General features: G+C 38.3%; 2 protein-coding genes across 2 annotated transcripts in view; both read right to left on the reverse strand.

Moving 5' to 3' along the window:
• The window catches only part of LOC114297276 (nicotinamidase 1), a 23,802-nt gene extending 22,803 nt beyond the window's left edge, over positions 1-999 (reverse strand). Inside the window, exon 1 of the mRNA XM_028241676.2 lies at positions 450-999. Coding sequence (XP_028097477.2) covers positions 450-501 — 52 coding nt within the window. The 5' untranslated portion in view covers positions 502-999. The remainder of the gene's footprint in view (positions 1-449) is intronic.
• LOC114297267 (suppressor-like protein) lies at positions 675-10,302 on the reverse strand. The gene is made up of 5 exons (XM_028241667.2): positions 9,019-10,302; positions 7,296-7,634; positions 6,016-6,149; positions 1,540-1,697; positions 675-1,227 (listed from the first exon to the last, which is right to left on the reverse strand). The coding sequence occupies exons 1-5, from the start codon at positions 10,215-10,217 to the stop codon at positions 1,012-1,014; spliced, it is 2,046 nt and encodes a 681-aa protein (XP_028097468.2). The 5' UTR covers positions 10,218-10,302; the 3' UTR covers positions 675-1,011.
• Between the last annotated feature and the right edge of the window lie 6,421 nt (positions 10,303-16,723).

The following is a 16,723-nucleotide window of genomic DNA, read 5'->3' on the forward strand; positions in this document are numbered from 1 at the left end:
TTAATAATCTAACTTACAATGATGGAATGAATTTCAGGCTCGACCATAGTTTAAATTGATTCAATTTAAAAATAAACTAAGGACTAATATATTATTTACGATTCTATGAAATTTAAAACTAAGCCAAATAATGAAAATTTTAAAACAAAACCAGACCAAATCACTAAAGCGGTGAAATTAAAATTAGAATCATGGTTTTCAAAAGCATAAGAATTGTTTAAATTATTGTTTATAACTAGTTCTACCCTATCTAAGAACAGATTTGCAAAAATAGAAGGTTACAGCTTATTGTATATATTTGAATGTTTGCTGTAAATAACAAATTATATATATAAGTACATATAAATGGTCTCAAACTAAATCTGTAACCATAAAATCACATGCCAAACCATGCATTGAATGACATGCTTTGAAAATGGGACAACGGAAGAAGACTCGGAAGAAATTACCGTTCTCTTTCACCATGCTTGGTATATTGAAGAACCATATCTTTCCCTTCATATCCCCCCAGTTGCTTAGTATCCCTCAGTCCTCCCCTTGCTATATAAACAAGAGCACCGTCTTTCTAATAAAAATGATCAAGAAACCTCCACACAAAGATGTGCTTTCCAAAAGCTAACTCACCAATAGTCTAAGAGAACCTTTCTTACTTATGAACAAAGTTACAGCTTCAATGAAATTGTGAAAGGGACTTCTTTATATAAAAATTACAGTTAATCAATGCTCAAAACAGTGTAGTTTTATACCAATAAGCAAGGTATGATATTTTTTGTTTCCTAATAGACCAACCTTGCTTCTTGTTATGCCCAAGCACAGTCTGAACTCACAGTATTTTAGGGTTAAAATTACGAGATACTCATGGTATTTATGCTTACAGCAACTAACATGTGAGTCAATCCCTGATATACAACATAACACCTTATGATTAAAAGGCACCTCAACAAATGTTATACGTGATGTAGACATTAGTGGACAAGCTGGGAAGAAAGAAAGAAAGAAAAAGAGGATATCTCATTTGTCTTTGTTGGGATCTTGTGGGAGATGTAAACCCATTAGCCCCAGCAAATTGGAAGCTGGACCAGGTAGTCCTTGTTGAGAAGAAAAGGAATCCAGAAAACTCTTCACAAGGTTCACATCCACATCCACTGGAGTAAACTCCTCATCCATGCCTTCCGTGGCATTTGATTTTCCATGCACATCTATGGCTTCCTTGGCGTTTGATGTTCCCTACGTTTTCAAGTTTAAGCAATACATACTAAGTAAAAATAGACAAGCCAAAAAGAAAAGAAAAAAATTCACAAATCTAAAATATGAGGGGGCAATGTAATGAAATTATAAAATTAAATAAAGCAGAAACATATCACAGAATATGACATTTTATTAGAGTTAAAATTTATGATCCCAATCTGTTTGCCTGTCTTGCATATAGAGCAATGAGACGACATTCATTTGGCCAAAGTGGCCAAAACCAAGTGTAGATAAAGCTCAGTTGAGTTGATTTTGGTTCTCCATGAAAATGAATCCAAAGAGAGAACTAACCTCATTTTTATTCACAGATTCTGCATGAACAAAACTTTTGTCAAGTGTAGTAGTCTTCAGTTCCTCATTCAGAGCATCAGAATAGGAACGCATGAATGTATCCCCTTCCTCCTCATTATTCTCGGAAGGCTCCATATCGCTTCCATCTTCAGACTCATCTACAGGTTTTAATATTTATGCAGTCATTAGAACAGAATAAATTAAAGAGGAAAACAATTTTTGTAAGTTGAACTTAAGAACAAATAATTATAAACCAAGAACTATGAGACTCACGAACTATGAAGTACCAACACTTAAAACAAGTGTCGTATCCGTGTCGGACACATGGACACTTCGAGGACACGCAAACACTTCGGGGACATGTATAAGACACACTACATGGCGTGTCCTCTTATTTAATTAATTTATTTTCAGGGGACACTTCAGGAACACATTAGGGACATGTTAAGTAGTCTTTTTCCCTATTTTATTTAGTGCTTTTGATGAATGTTGAATGTCTTTTTTTTTTTTTCCTTAGATTTAAATACTTGATAGATCATCCATAAAAAAAGATATAAACTGTAAATATTAATTTAAAAGTGCTTTAAAAAAATAGAATTAGAGTTAGTTTTGTTAATATTGATTGTTTGTAGAAGTAATATTAATCTAGATAGCACCTTTTTAGAGGTTTTTCATGGTGTCAATAACCACACCCGCCAACGTCGACGCTCGAGCCGAACCCCTCGCCAAGCCCAAAGCAAATCTAACACCCCCTTTGGATGAACCCAATCAACCCCAAAGAGTGAGCAAACGAAACCCCACAAATACAAAGCCACCGATCAATGAAGAAACAAATTATCCACAGACTCCGCATCAGCATAACACATACAACACTGATTCACTAAACATGCCCCCGCTGCATCAAATTATCCAACGTAAGATTCCAACCTAAGGCTACTGTCCACATGAAAAAAGCAACCTTAGACGGAACCCCCCAGTGCCCACACACTTTTCCATGGAAAGATTTTGCCACAGTCCCCCACCAAACCCCAATATAATGATGCTATTGTGAACCAGCCCTTTGCACCCACCCCATTCCACACCATGACATCTTGTCCCACCCTAACAGTCCCCAAACCATATAAAAAACCTCACAACTCCACCAACTGATATAGACGAATTCTTGTATGTAAAGGTCACAAATAATTTTGAGCCCTCTGCATTAATGTATTAGCATAGTAATTTTCACATACAAGACAAGCAATTATCATCTTCGAGTAAAGAAATTTTACTATGAAAAACACACCCCCCCAAAAGAAAGGCAATTGTACTTAGACAAAGCTTGTAGCATAGACAAACAATGAAAGCAACTTCTTTACACTCTCCTTTTTATTGTTTCTTTCAAGAAAAAAAAAAATTTGTTTAGCTCATTTGCCTCGCTTAAAAGCTTGCAATGCTTAGACTGTTCTAAGACAAAAAATAAATCCACTAGGAAGAAGTTAAAAGTGGCACCAATTGAAAATAAGATGAGGGAAACCCATTTGAGATGGTATGGTTTTGTCTATTGTAGGAGTCGTTTAGGCCTGGTTTGGCTTATACTATATAAGCCAAAAAGTCAAAAAGTTACTCCAAAATCCAAAAAGATATCACTATTCACCCAAAAAAAAAAAAAAAATTTAATTTTTTTCTGCCCAAGTACACACCAAATTGACAACAAGCCAGTTGCTGTGCAGCGGCAGTGCACCTAAATGAAAGGATTGGGTGTGATTTGCACACACACCGCTGTTCGGCCTGTGGGGCCTATCACAGATTCCGTTTTGATAATCTGAACCGTTAAATGTGTAGAACTCGTCGAGTACTATATGTCTGCAAAAAATCACATTGATTGGATATCGATAACTATATGATCAAATCAGTTATGTACAACAAATGGATGGTGTTATAATTAATGATTGAAAAATAAATAAGTCTGATCAGATAGCTATCGATATCCGATTAACGTGATTTTTTATAGGTAGATAGTGTTCGACGAGTTACACACATTGAACGGTTCAGATTATTAAAATGGGACCTGTGATAACCCCCACAGGCCAAACAAAACCGTCCAATGCTTTGTACAAAAATTAGGCAATAATTTCCATAGCCAATTCACTCCAGCCGGTTGTACGGCTAGGGCCCACCTCTCACTAATCATCTCTTACACACTTTTTTTATACAATATTTTAATACACATTTTTTCATGAAAAGCTAAAAAGTTAACTCAAACTTCCATATTTTTTTCTCAACTTTTTTAGTCCAAAAAGACAAAAAGTGCACTTTTTTAGAACACCCCAAACCAGCCCTTAATCTACGTAAAGGTGGTAAACAAATAGAGGAAGACCAAGGAGAACTTGGGTTGAAGTAACAAGAGAGGTCATAACTATCTTAACTGACATATGGCTATAAATAAAAACCACTAGGAGGAAATGGATATATAGAGCCAGACCCATATAATTGGGACAAAAGCTAAGGGGTGTTATGGGCCCTAAACAATGGAGAAGGGTTGTTTTGGAATTTCCATATTACTAACCAGCACTGGTAGCCTATCAGTTAAGAGGGCAAACTCAGTGGCAAATCATAAATACAGACTTCTAGGGTTCAACTGTCGCAGGAGTCTTCGTAACTTAATCAACACATGCGGCTTGTGGGTGATTAAAGGCATCTGGAGATTACTCTGCATGGGTAGATTGAAAGGACCCTTCCTTAGGGAGGTTCCTCATCATCAAAAAATGAAAAATGGAATTTCCATATACTTGTGTTGAGCGTTCAAGGGAGAAAAGGTTAGGGCTTCTAAATTAAGACTTTCAAATGAAGAACCAATGTTGTTAATCCTATATCAACTAGTGTATCGATTTTTCCATTGGTATGGTACATACATTTCAATTTTGATCAGTATGAATATTGTATCAAAAACATTTATATTTACTTGGAAAAAAATTTGATGTACATAATATGACATTCAACACCATACATTTTAGCATAACAAAGGCTAGCCGTAACGAATAGTTTTAGGGTTGGCCTATGCTTGAAGATCCGTCTCTAGAGCAAAGACTAGGCATGTTCTGCTTTAACCATTCAAATAATAAGCTATACATAAATGCATTAACTATACAATAATATCCATATACATATCAACAAATCAAGTGAATTATACAACAATGTTCGGTTTTTAGCATAATATTTCATGCATATAATGTAATCATATAGATTTTGTTTCTTAAGCTCCAAATGCACTTTTAATAAGGTAAGGCCCCAGGTACATCATACATTTTCTGAGTAAAACTAAGGAAAAATAAATTGAAATATAGTTCATATTGCACCGCATCGTAGACTTCAAATGCATCCTAGAGCAAGTCTTCAAAGTGATAATAACGACAACTGTACAAATATCGATATGACAATGCTGCTTAATAAGACACACAACATTTTCTCTAGACTTCTATTAATGTTAGTGTTACCAATCAAACCAAATCTAGAAGAGATCCCTAGAGTCTAATGAACAACAAACATAATACACACTTCTTGAAGAAGCAGAAATGGGAGACCGAACTGTAGGCAATCCTCCACAGTGTGTCGTCGATCTCACAATTTCCGTTCCCAACAGGGCCGGCCTGCCTTCCCCAAGACCCAGCCCTTGGGGAAGGCAAGGAGGACGACCACCTCAACCCTTTTGCTTTCTATTGTTTTTTAATAGAAGAAGAAATTAAGAGGTAAAAATTTATTCCCATAGTTCCTCTCATCTCCCAAAGTTATAACTGAATCACAAAATCCTCGAAAAGCAACCATTGCTGAAAATTTTCTCTAAAATTGTTATCGATTGAAATTTTCAGAGTAAATAGAAAGGCTAGAACTCAGGTAGGTTAAACTCAATCAACCTACACCGGACTCGATTTGTTCAAGATAGGGCAAGAATTTTACTTCTGTAAGCCAAACTTAGGCAAAAATTAATTAGCCCAAATTAAATTCGAGTTGGATTGGACATAATCATTGGGCAGCTCAAGCTAACTCGCACCCAACTTCTCAGGTTATACATATTATGTATTATGTACATACATATACATAACATGTGTCTTGTAGCCACTTGTTAGATTAATAAATAAAAAAAAAAAGAATTTAAGCCTAGCCACTTGTTAAATCTTTCATCTGGATCAAATTCCCATTTAAAAGAAAGTTTTTTTCTTGTATGTCCGAAGCAACCATTACCAGTGCCAACATCTCACCTCCACAGATCCCATTGTCTGACCTCTGGTTCTCCACCCCACCCCCTATTAGAGATTAGGTTTCCAATAATGTTCTGATTCAGTTTCCTATTTTAAATTAAGGTTTCAATCCAATATATATTAGGTCTTTACATTGTAATCTTTAGCTTTGAGAATAATAATATTGAGTTAGCTAATTAAAAACCTAATTAAACAAAGATGGGTTAGCTCAAGAGTATATAACAGTTAAAAGGTGTACCAAAATCCATATCAGACGAGGACCCTTCTCCAGTATCCACATTGCTTCTGGTGTCTTCTGGAGCTTGGCATCCCATTACTGACTTGATGTCTTCCATAAAACGATCCACATCAAAGCCCACAGCTTCTGGGTTTCTTCAAAAAAGATAAGCAAAAAAATTATATATATATATATATATATATAAATTGTTAAATTTGGCACATATGACATGAAGCTTGAAATCAGAATAGGCATCAATGCTTCAAATTTGATTTGACCACCACACTAACCGCAAGTAACTATGGCATTTTAATCAGTTGCAGCTGAAGATATTATTGACTCTATAGCCCTATAAGGAAGAAGGTACTACTTAAAACAAAAACTGGTTCATCCCACTAATAATACATGCTAATGTTTCTTGTAGCTGCAGGTTGACCACGTAAGAAAGGCAATTACGCAAATCAACAGAGTTTTCCAATCAAAACAAAAATCAGATTTCATCTTTATCCTGCTCAATGTAGTTATGCATTGGTCACTACAGCCTGCACAGGCCATGACATCCCACATCAACATACCATCGGGAGATGAATCCAAAAAGTCCATCTTAGGCCTAATCTGAACCATTTTAAAATTTTCTTTTATCCCCTACATCTTTGAACAGCAATTTTCAAACTCAAAATCTACTAAATTTAACATGAAAAAAAAAAAAAAAAAAGAAGAAGGAGAAAGTTAACGAAAGTCTTGATAGCTAATCTTGAAATAAATGTTCAGAATGGCATGGAACAAATATATACATGGTAGGAGACATTTTTTGCCAGTTTATTTCAATTTATTTACTTGATTGGGTTTAGATTTTCATTTCTAAGCTAGTCTATTTACCTCAAGGTTGGAAATTATGTTGTCGGTAGAGTCCGGCATGCATTTTGGAGATTTTTTTGTCCTACCAATGGTGACTTAAAAACCAACATAAGAAATATATCTCATACTGAATTGTAGTTAAACGTTTAATAAAATTCAGTGTCATTAACAGAAAACATTGATTTATTAGACTCAGGGTCAAAAATGCTTCTCTATATTATTCATGGAAATCATCAGAACACTCCTCCCTCGTCAAATTTAAAATAAAAAATAAAAAATAAAAAATCTTGGTTCCAAAATCATGTTCATTAACATCCATTAAACCCCCTCAGCACCACAACCACACTGGCATGCATTACCACAATTAAAACTTTGCACACAATAGAAAAGGAAGAAATGGTTAAAGAATTTCAGTATAGAATAAATGGGAAACACAGACTAACCTGTTTCCAGGAACTTCTGCTCCCTTATAGCTTGACATCTTATGGACAAATGCTTGCATGGATTTTGCTATGTCTCCAAGACCAAAATCATCTGAATTTTTGTCAAATGAGGGACCAGAGTCCTGCTGCTCTTTTGACTTCTGTTTCCCATTATGTTTTGAATTAAACAGTTCCATCTCCTTCTGTCTCTCAAGAAGAGCAGCATTCAGTTCATCCTCCCCATTGTAGAGCCATGAATCGTCGTCTGAAGAAGGAAGCACCTGACCCCTAAAATCATCAGCTGAATAGGGGAGAGCAAGAATCTCATCTATACGTCTCACTGGGGCACTCATCATTTCACTGCAAACATACTCTCATCTCAGTATTAGTAGTATTAGTAACAAAAAGTACTCAAAGTTGCAGTAGTAGCACCTATAGCAGTAGCATTAACAGGTGTAGAAGCAGGTAGCAGAAGAATAAATTATAACTGTAAGGCAATAACGAATGTCATAATTGTAGTCTGTGTTACATTTCCATTTGCTTCAGAGGAAACATCCAACAATATATGCTACATTGGGTGTGAGAGTATGTGTCCAAGTGTCAAATAAGATTTATTTAATTTTCATGTCAAATACACTGGGACACAACTAGATTTCAGAAATTTTTAAATACTTTATTTTTTTGAAGGTAAAAATCCAAGTAGCATAGACACGGACACGTGACGTGACATGATACGGACACGCCAACATGTCGATTTTCAAAAAATGTAGGACACGATACACTTGGAACATGTGAAAAATTATATTTTTATAAATTTATTACATGTGAAATATATGAATAGTTTATTCAAAAGTGATGGAGAAAAAAAATATATCCACAGCAACATAACACTAATTAAAATTAAAAAACCATATTCCATAACTTAAACATCACAATATCATTCACATAACAATTACAATCTACAGAATGCAAAACTATTGTCGAATGTAGAAATATACATGATATATTCATCTTATAAATGTTTCAAAACATATTTAGAGTGAATAAGCTGTATTCCAGAGAATGTTGAACATTGTTATTATGAAGATACTCATAGCATAGGTCGTGTTTAGAAGGTTCAAGAATTGTCTGAGAAGTATCCATTACTATGAATTACATTTTTAATTAAGACACGTTGAAAAAGTGTCGGACACTCGTTTTAGGAGTGTCCGCAAAGTGTCATGTCTGACAGGACATGCCTCCTCTATAGAAATGTCCATGCTTCTTAAAATGATGTTTACAAACTAAAATGGAGCTCTTTATGTATAAAATAAAAGTCTAATATATTACATAGTCAACTCAACTACTTATGCATATTTATTGGGTGTATGTCCAAACAAGCATATGGGATGCATAAAGTGTCATAGGCCCAATCAAGATGTGTATTTTACAAATTTAGAAAAATTCATGTAACATAACCAATAACTAAGAGAAAATGGATAAGGAAAAGTACTCATGAAGTGAATGGGGCTAGACATCTTCTCAATCATAAGTCTGAACATCTTTAATTTTAAACAAAATTTACTACAGCTATAAAAAGGAGCAGATATAATAAAAAGGAACACTACCACCTATGATTTCAAGAATTTCTAAATACTTAACAAACAAATGAGATTGGTGTTGACCCAAAAGAATAGTTACAGGTTTCCAGTGATATTTACAAAATGTACTTCACTAAACCAAAAAGAAAAAAAAAAGCATATACCTGGCCTTAGAATACAGAGAACTGTTTCTGTAATACTCTTGTGCATTCTCCATCAGGCGGCGATATTCCTTAGACCCTGGAAGTAGCCCATCAAAATACCCACTACTCTCCAAACTCTCGTTAAAAGCCTCCCACGCGGTCCCCTTCCCTTCCAATCCCTCCCGCTGCTGCCGCAACCGATACATCATCTCAAACCCACAGGCAATCTTCATCCCCAATTCCGCCTCCACATAAACACTTGTGTCGCTCCTCGGTGGCATTGGGTAACACTTGGGTGCCTGAAAAGTCTGCTGAACCATTTGCGCGTACATTGCTCTGGACATCCTCACAGACACTTGAACAATCTCTTCCCCACTCCCATTGCTCAAAAACTTGTCCATTTTCGCAGCATACTTCATTGAATCGATGTCGCGGTCATAGAACGCCTCCACCGCCAAGGAGATCAAGCATGGTTCGTGCTTCAACACCTGCGCTACAGATACAGGAACCCTAACCCTAACCATATGCACATTCTGCCTGGCTCTCTGAGGATAGTCTCGAATTCGATTATTGATTGCAGACTGAACAGAATCGGAAGCTCTAGATTGATCTGCAGAATTGATTAGATAGGTTAAGGACTGGGAAAGGCTGGGAGTTGAAGGGAAGTGGGTGGTATCGATGATGTGTAACTGGGCACGACGAATGAAGACGCGGTTGGTACTGTTGTCGGGGTTAAGCCAGCGGGGGAGGTGGAAGGCGGCCTCAATGAGGAGGAAGTCACCATCGGTGTCCCAGACACGAATTGAAAGGTGAGGGAAGTGGAGGGAGACTTGGAAGAGTAAGAAGACGACGAACCACTCGTCTTCGAGGTTGTCTCCGAATCGTACCTTGCCGTGGAGGTGGGGGAAGAGTTGTTGATGTTGTTGTTGGTGTTGGGAGGAGCAGATGCAGGTGGAGGTGGCGGTGGAAAGGGAGAGAGTGAAGGGCTCGTGCTGCCATATGTAGTCGGAGGTGTGGGGAGAAAGAGAGTGGAGGATTTGGAGGTGGAGGGATTGGAGTTGGGTGGTGGTGGGGTTTTTTGGGGATTGACAATTGTTAGAGGAGAAGTCGGGGAAGATAGAGTAGAAGACGGTGTCGTCGGGAAGTCTGGAGTTATTCTGTGAGAATATGGACGTCGAGGGGTCAGTGGCCTCTGCTGTTCCTGTTCCTGTTCCCTCCATAATCGCCTGACTGCTTCTATTGAAACGATCTGTAAATTTATTCGACAAGAGATGGGTTTAAACGAGTGATATAATTAATGATCATGGAAGATTTTTTATTTTTGAATTATATTTATAATAAAATATTATATATTTATTAAATGATAAAAAAATTTTATGATACATTTTATGATATTTTTTTTATGATTTATGTTATTACTCATAATTTATTTGACAAGAGATGGGTTTAAACGAGTGATAGGTTTTACTAACTTAGGTCTCGTTTAGCAAATGACTTTTTTAGTCAAAAAGTCACTAAAAAAATTAAAAAGTCAACAACTCATATCAAAAAGTCAAAGATTCTCTTTTCTCTCTATTTTTTACACATCTTTTCGTAAAAAGTCAAAAAGTCATCCCAAACATACTAATTTTTTTTAGCTCATATTTTAGTCAAATAGCTAAAAAGTTATTAAATTAGCATGTTCCCAAACGAGGCCTTAGGCCCCGTTTGGGGACTTACTTTTTTAGTCAATTAGTCAAAAAGTTACTAAATTAGCCAAAAAGCCAACAACTCATACAAAAAAGTCAAAGATTCTCTTTTCTCTCTACTTTTTGCACATATTTTCGTAATAAACCAAAAAGTTATCCCAAACATACAAGTTTTTTTTACCTACCTTTTTAGCCAAATAGCCAAAAAATTACTAAATTAACCTGTTCCCAAACGAGGCCTTACTATATGACAAATCAAAAAGTAATACTCCCCGTCTCAAAATATTAAATTTTTTTTTCAAAAATTAAGAAATAAAATAATATAAATTTGTTTTTTTGTTCTTTTTTTAAATTCACTAATAACACAAAAAGTATAATTATGATAATTAATATTATCAAAAAGAATATACTATCAAATGATAATTTTGAAAGATTAATATTTTTAAAATATAATAATTATACTATCAAAAAAAGTTAGATTTCTCAAAATGGACCATTATTTTAGAACGTAAAGAGTATATATTATGGGGTGATGTACTAATAAATTTTAAAATAAGAACTTATGATCTGTTTTGTTTTGTGTTTTTTTTTATAGACCAATAAATCGTATTATAGTGTATTTTATATATGAAGACAGTATTAAGTAGAGCGTGACTGGAATGTTAAGGGATAAATAAGGTATTTCATCCTACTTGAAATTACAAATTTGAGGTTTCTTTTATATAGTGTTTTTTGAATTTCACGTTGCAGAATTTGGAAAGATTCTAAACTCTGGTGTAACATTGGACAACAACACGGTGGTTTCGAGTGAAATGTAAATGGAAATGATACATTCCCAAATGTGACATTGGTACACAACGTTGTAAGCATTAGGGGCAAAAGTGACCAGCGACAACGAGGAGTGAGTTCATTGACACTGGAATCCGGCATGGAATAAGACCAGTGACCGTGGTGAGAATGCATGACAATGACACATTCAGGTATGTATGTTCATGATTCTGTTAGGCGAATATAGGGTTAGTGTTCATTCAGAGCTTTCACATTAATGTGTGTTCGATGTTGTGTGTATTTATGTATTTGATGTTTATGGCGTTAATGGGTATGTAGGGTTATGGTGGAGATTACGGTGGGCTTTTATGTGAATGTTAATTCGAGAATGTTAATCTGGAAATTGTACAATGTTAAATATAGGTTGCATGCGTGTTAATGGTAACATGAAGCTAACATTCATGTAAGTGTTCCATTAGTTTGGTGTCCTGTTTGGTAAATCGTTGTACATGCCTTGTGTTTGCCTTTGACATGTAGAAATTATTGCTAGTGTATAGATTAATGTGAGGAAGTATTTTGCAAATGACGCCACGTGGCGAGGTGGCTCCAAGATGTCGACCAAGGTGTCACGTGGACAGGTCATATTGCCGAGCTAGTTGCTGTAGTACCGAGGTTCGGTGCAGTAATGCCGAAATCCCGAGATATTTGGATAAGGAACAAGAGTCCAAAGTAAGCGGAGACACTCAATCTAGATACGGATAATGCTTTTTGGGGAGTTCATCCCTATTTGAATGAGAGTCCGAGATAAGCATTGAGCTTAAGTCATGTGAAGTGAGACTTCTAGAAGATTAGGTCATTGCTGGCTATAAGAGTAAAGCACCCTCGTGGGTCTAAGGTAGGCTTTAATTTGTGTATTGAGTACTTGTGCGAGATCTTTGAGAGATTGATTGACTGACTTGATCATCGAAGTGCCCCCAGGTGGACGAACCACCGTTGTATTCTCATTTTCTTGTTGGTGGGTGGTTGGCCTAATCTATTATACCGTGTGCTCTCCAGTTGAGTTTCCTATTTGGTTGTGATCGGAAATCATCACCCACAATTTGGTGCCGTTTGTGGGAACTTAGCATAGAATAGATGGCCAACAACGGGCAAGGAGAGAGAATCGAGGATGATCTTTATAGTGAGGAAGAGGAACATATTGGTCCTAATACTGAAGGAGGGAACAATAATGAAAAAGTATAGGGGGTCAACCCTGAGACCAACAATGCCAGCAAGGGCCGAGGCGTGAACAAGAATGGTAGTCGAGATGAATACTACCACGAAGGCGATCTCCAGGTATGGGAGGATAAGTGCCTGAGAAGGGATGGGGAACTGAAAGACATGGCAAACAAGTTGACAGACCTACAGAAGGTAGTTAACTTCATGATGCAGAGCAACGTGATGCAACCGGCGTTTCCTTTACAGGACACACTGACTTTAGTAGCTAAGGACGATGCCTAGAAGGAAGGATAGAAGACAATACCCACAATCCCGCTGCATGCAAACGGATAGGGAAATTCACATCGGCAATCCCGAGATGTCGGACAGACAGAGTTTGTGCGAGAGTCGCAGAGGACACCACGGACCAAGGGGACCTATGTTAGGGGATCTCAGCAAATCCAATAACAAGGCCTCTATTTTGATGATGTAGTGGACATGGAGAAGTCCAAGAGAACGCACCCTTACACCTGAAGCAGTGCGCTAAAAAGGTTGAAGTCAATTGATAGTCGAGCTCCCGGACGAACGAAGGAGGACCTAAGAGATTACCTCCAAAGAAAGAGACACAATGCCGAGATCACATCAAACGTCCAGCCGAAGACGCCATTCTTGATGGAGTTAGATGTTTTTGAAGCACCAAAGAGCTTCAGCATGCCGAGGTTTCAACTTTATGATGGTAAGTCTAACCCGAATTTTCATGTCAACTTATATTTAAATTCAATGGCTTTGTGGAGTGGGAACAAGCAACTATTGTGCAAAGTATTCCCGTCGTCATTCGGGAGAAATAGCATCAAATTGGTTCCATAAACTTCTGAAAGGATGCGTGAAGAGTTGGGAAAGCCTTGCCGAGATGTTTGTGGCTAGGTTTGTTACGAACAAGTTGTAGCCACTAAGGATAGACTCCCTATTGACTTTGAAGATTAGCGATGGCGAAGGTCTTAGGGCCTACACCAAGAGGTACTATGAGGTTTACAACTGGATTCCGGCTTGTAACCAGGAACTCGCAGACGTATCTTTTAAAAATGGCTTGGAAGATTATTACCCACTCAAGCAGTCGCTTGCAAAGACACTCCATAAGAGCATGGAAGAGTTAATGGTGCGGATAGAAAAATATGCCAGGGCAGAGGAAAACAAGAAGGGAAAGAAGATACTAAAACAAGAAAGAAGAAATGGCTCACCGAAACGAGGCCGAGGAAATACCGGCGTTGACAGATCAAAATTGGGGTTGGGATCCATACAAGCAGTAAGCACAGTCTTCAAGATCCCCGTCTATAAGGTCTTGGAGAGAATTAGGAACCAGCCATACTACAAGGCACCATAGAGGGTCCCGGAGGAGTTCATAGGCAAGAATCCTGGGAAACGTTGTGCCTACCATGAGGAAAACGGGCACATGACATGGGGGTGCCGAGCTCTGATGTCGCACCTAGAAGATTTGGTTAGACAGGGACACCTGAGAGACCTTATCGATAAAGCAAAAACAAGAAAGGAGCAAGTAAGTTGGCCCAGGCACCGGCAACACCACCACCTCCACCACTGCAAGCAAAGGGGCCATGGGTAATCAATGTGATTCACTCGAAGGTCAACGAGAACGAAGTTCGAGGGGATACTCAGAGCGTAAGGTATCTGCAACATGTTTACTAGGTCCAGCAGAAAAATCCAGGACAAGTGGACATCAGAGGCCAATGATATCTTTCACCGAAAAAGACCTGGACATGGTTCAGTATCCACACAACGATGCACTGGTGGTGACATTGAAGGTTGAAGATTGCTAAGTGAGGTGCATTCTGATTGATCAAGGCAGCTCTTGTCACATCATGTATGTCAGATGTTACAAGGAGCTTGGCTTCTACAAGGATGATCTAAAGCAATCTGACAGCCCTATGGTCAGATTCAATGGGACGCCGACATGGCCTTTAGGAGCCACGAGCCTAGAGGTGTAGGCAGGGAATAAGAAGGTAATTACAAAATTTACCATAATAGATACTCCCTTCCCGTACAACATCATTCTGGAAAGACCTTAGCTGCATGCAATGAGGGCTGTTCCCCTCAATGTTATACCAACTATTACAATTCCCAACTGAACAGGGGATTGAAGAAATAAGGGGAGACCAAGTACAGGCGAACAATTGCTCCATAGCAGCAATGAAGTACACATGTAGTGTAAGGGTTGTGGAGACAACATAGATTGAAAGTGAAGACCACGAGGTCTTGGATGATGTTGGCAAAGAGCCAGCTGACATGAGCAAAGAGCCCTTAAAAAAGGTTCTTGTACAGCAAGGCGATGAAGAACGATTCTTCCTCCTCAGCTCTGGTTTAGCTGAGGAAGAAGAAAGGAAACTGGAAGTCTTTCTGAGAGAAAACATAGAACTATTTTCTTGGACAACCTATGAGATGCCGGGGATTAGTCTTGAGGTTACCTGCCACAAACTTAACGTGGACAGGACGGCCAAGCCGGTGATCCATAGAGTAAGAAGACCAACTTTGGTCCATGTGTAAGCAGTAGAAGAGGAGGTGGAAAAGCTGCTAGTGGCACAAGCGATCCAGGAAGTAAATTACCCTACCTAGCTGTCCAATACGGTGGTGGTAAAAAAGAATAATGGCAAGTGGAGGGTATGTGTAGACTTCACTAGCCTAAACAAAGCGTGCCCGAAGGACTGCTTTCCGCTGCCCAAGATTGATCAGCTTGTTAATGCCACATTAGGACATGGAAGAATGAGCTTTCTAGATGCCTACATGGAGCACCACCAGATAGTAATGTATGCCCCAGATGAAGAGAATATACATTCATCACCCCCAAGGGACTTTATTGTTGTAGGGTAATGCCCTTTGGGTTGAAGAATACGGGAGCAACACACCAGAGGTTGGTTACCAAGATGTTCAAGCACTTAATCAGGAAAACTGTGGAAGTCTACATTGATGACATGGTTGTCAAGAGTAAAGAGCCAGAAGATCATTTGGCAGACCTAAAGGAAGTCTTTGAAATATTGAAGGCATATCGGCTTCGGCTGAATGCCTCAAAATGTGCATTTAGGGTAGGATCTGGTAAGTTCCTAGGGTACTTGGTAACCAAGAGAGGAATTGAAGCGAGCCTAGATCAAATTAAGACCATCCTTGATTTGAATAGCCCAACAATAGCGAATGAAGTCCAAATTTTGATCGGCAAGGCAGCGGCCCTGAACAGACTCATCAACCGAGTTCAAATAAATGTAAGCCATTCTTTCAGTTGTTAAATAAGGCCACAGACTTTCTGTGGACAGAGGAGTGCGAAGTTGCCCTAGCTGACTTGAAAAGGTACCTAACAACAGCATCAGTACTGTCGAACTTGGTACTAGGAGAAGAGTTGTTCCTATACTTAGTCGTTTCAAGCCACGCTGTTAATGTCGTGGTAATCCAAGAGGAATGAGGAGAACAGAGGGCAGTGCATTATGTCAGTAAGACCCTGGCCAGTGTAGAAACCAGGTACCTGTCCTTGAAAAAATTGACACTTGCTTTAGTAATGGCTTTAAAGAAACTGAACCATTACTTCTAAGCTCACAAAATTATAGTGCTTACGAAGCACCTGCTGAAGTCTTTGTATCAACAATGAGATCTGACAGGCAGAGTAACACGATGGGCTGTAGCTCTAAGTCAGTATGACTTAGAATTCAGGCTAAGAACAACGATAAAGGGTCAAGTTCTGGTCGACTTTGTAGCAGAGTTCACTCTAGGCGCGACTCCGAGGCGAGCACAGGTGAACCTCAGCCTCAGATGTCCAGGAAAGAAAGAAGAAAATCAATTGGGGCCACGAAACCCCACGTCAGGAAAACAGAAAAAAGACGAAGAAAAGTTAAAACCCTGCGATATTTACATCGATAATTCCTTCGTCTCTTTGTCAATGGCAGTTCAAACCGACAAGGAGTGGGGGCAGAAGTAGTTTTGGTTTTTCCAGATGGGCGAATGATAGAACAGTTTATCCGATTGGGGTTCAAGGCCTCCAACAACGAAGTAGAATATAAAGCGCTAATTGCTCGACT

This window comes from Camellia sinensis, chromosome 6, assembly GCF_055761805.1.
Source record: "Camellia sinensis isolate YWXY chromosome 6, ASM5576180v1, whole genome shotgun sequence".
In the NCBI taxonomy this organism is placed as follows: domain Eukaryota; kingdom Viridiplantae; phylum Streptophyta; class Magnoliopsida; order Ericales; family Theaceae; genus Camellia; species Camellia sinensis.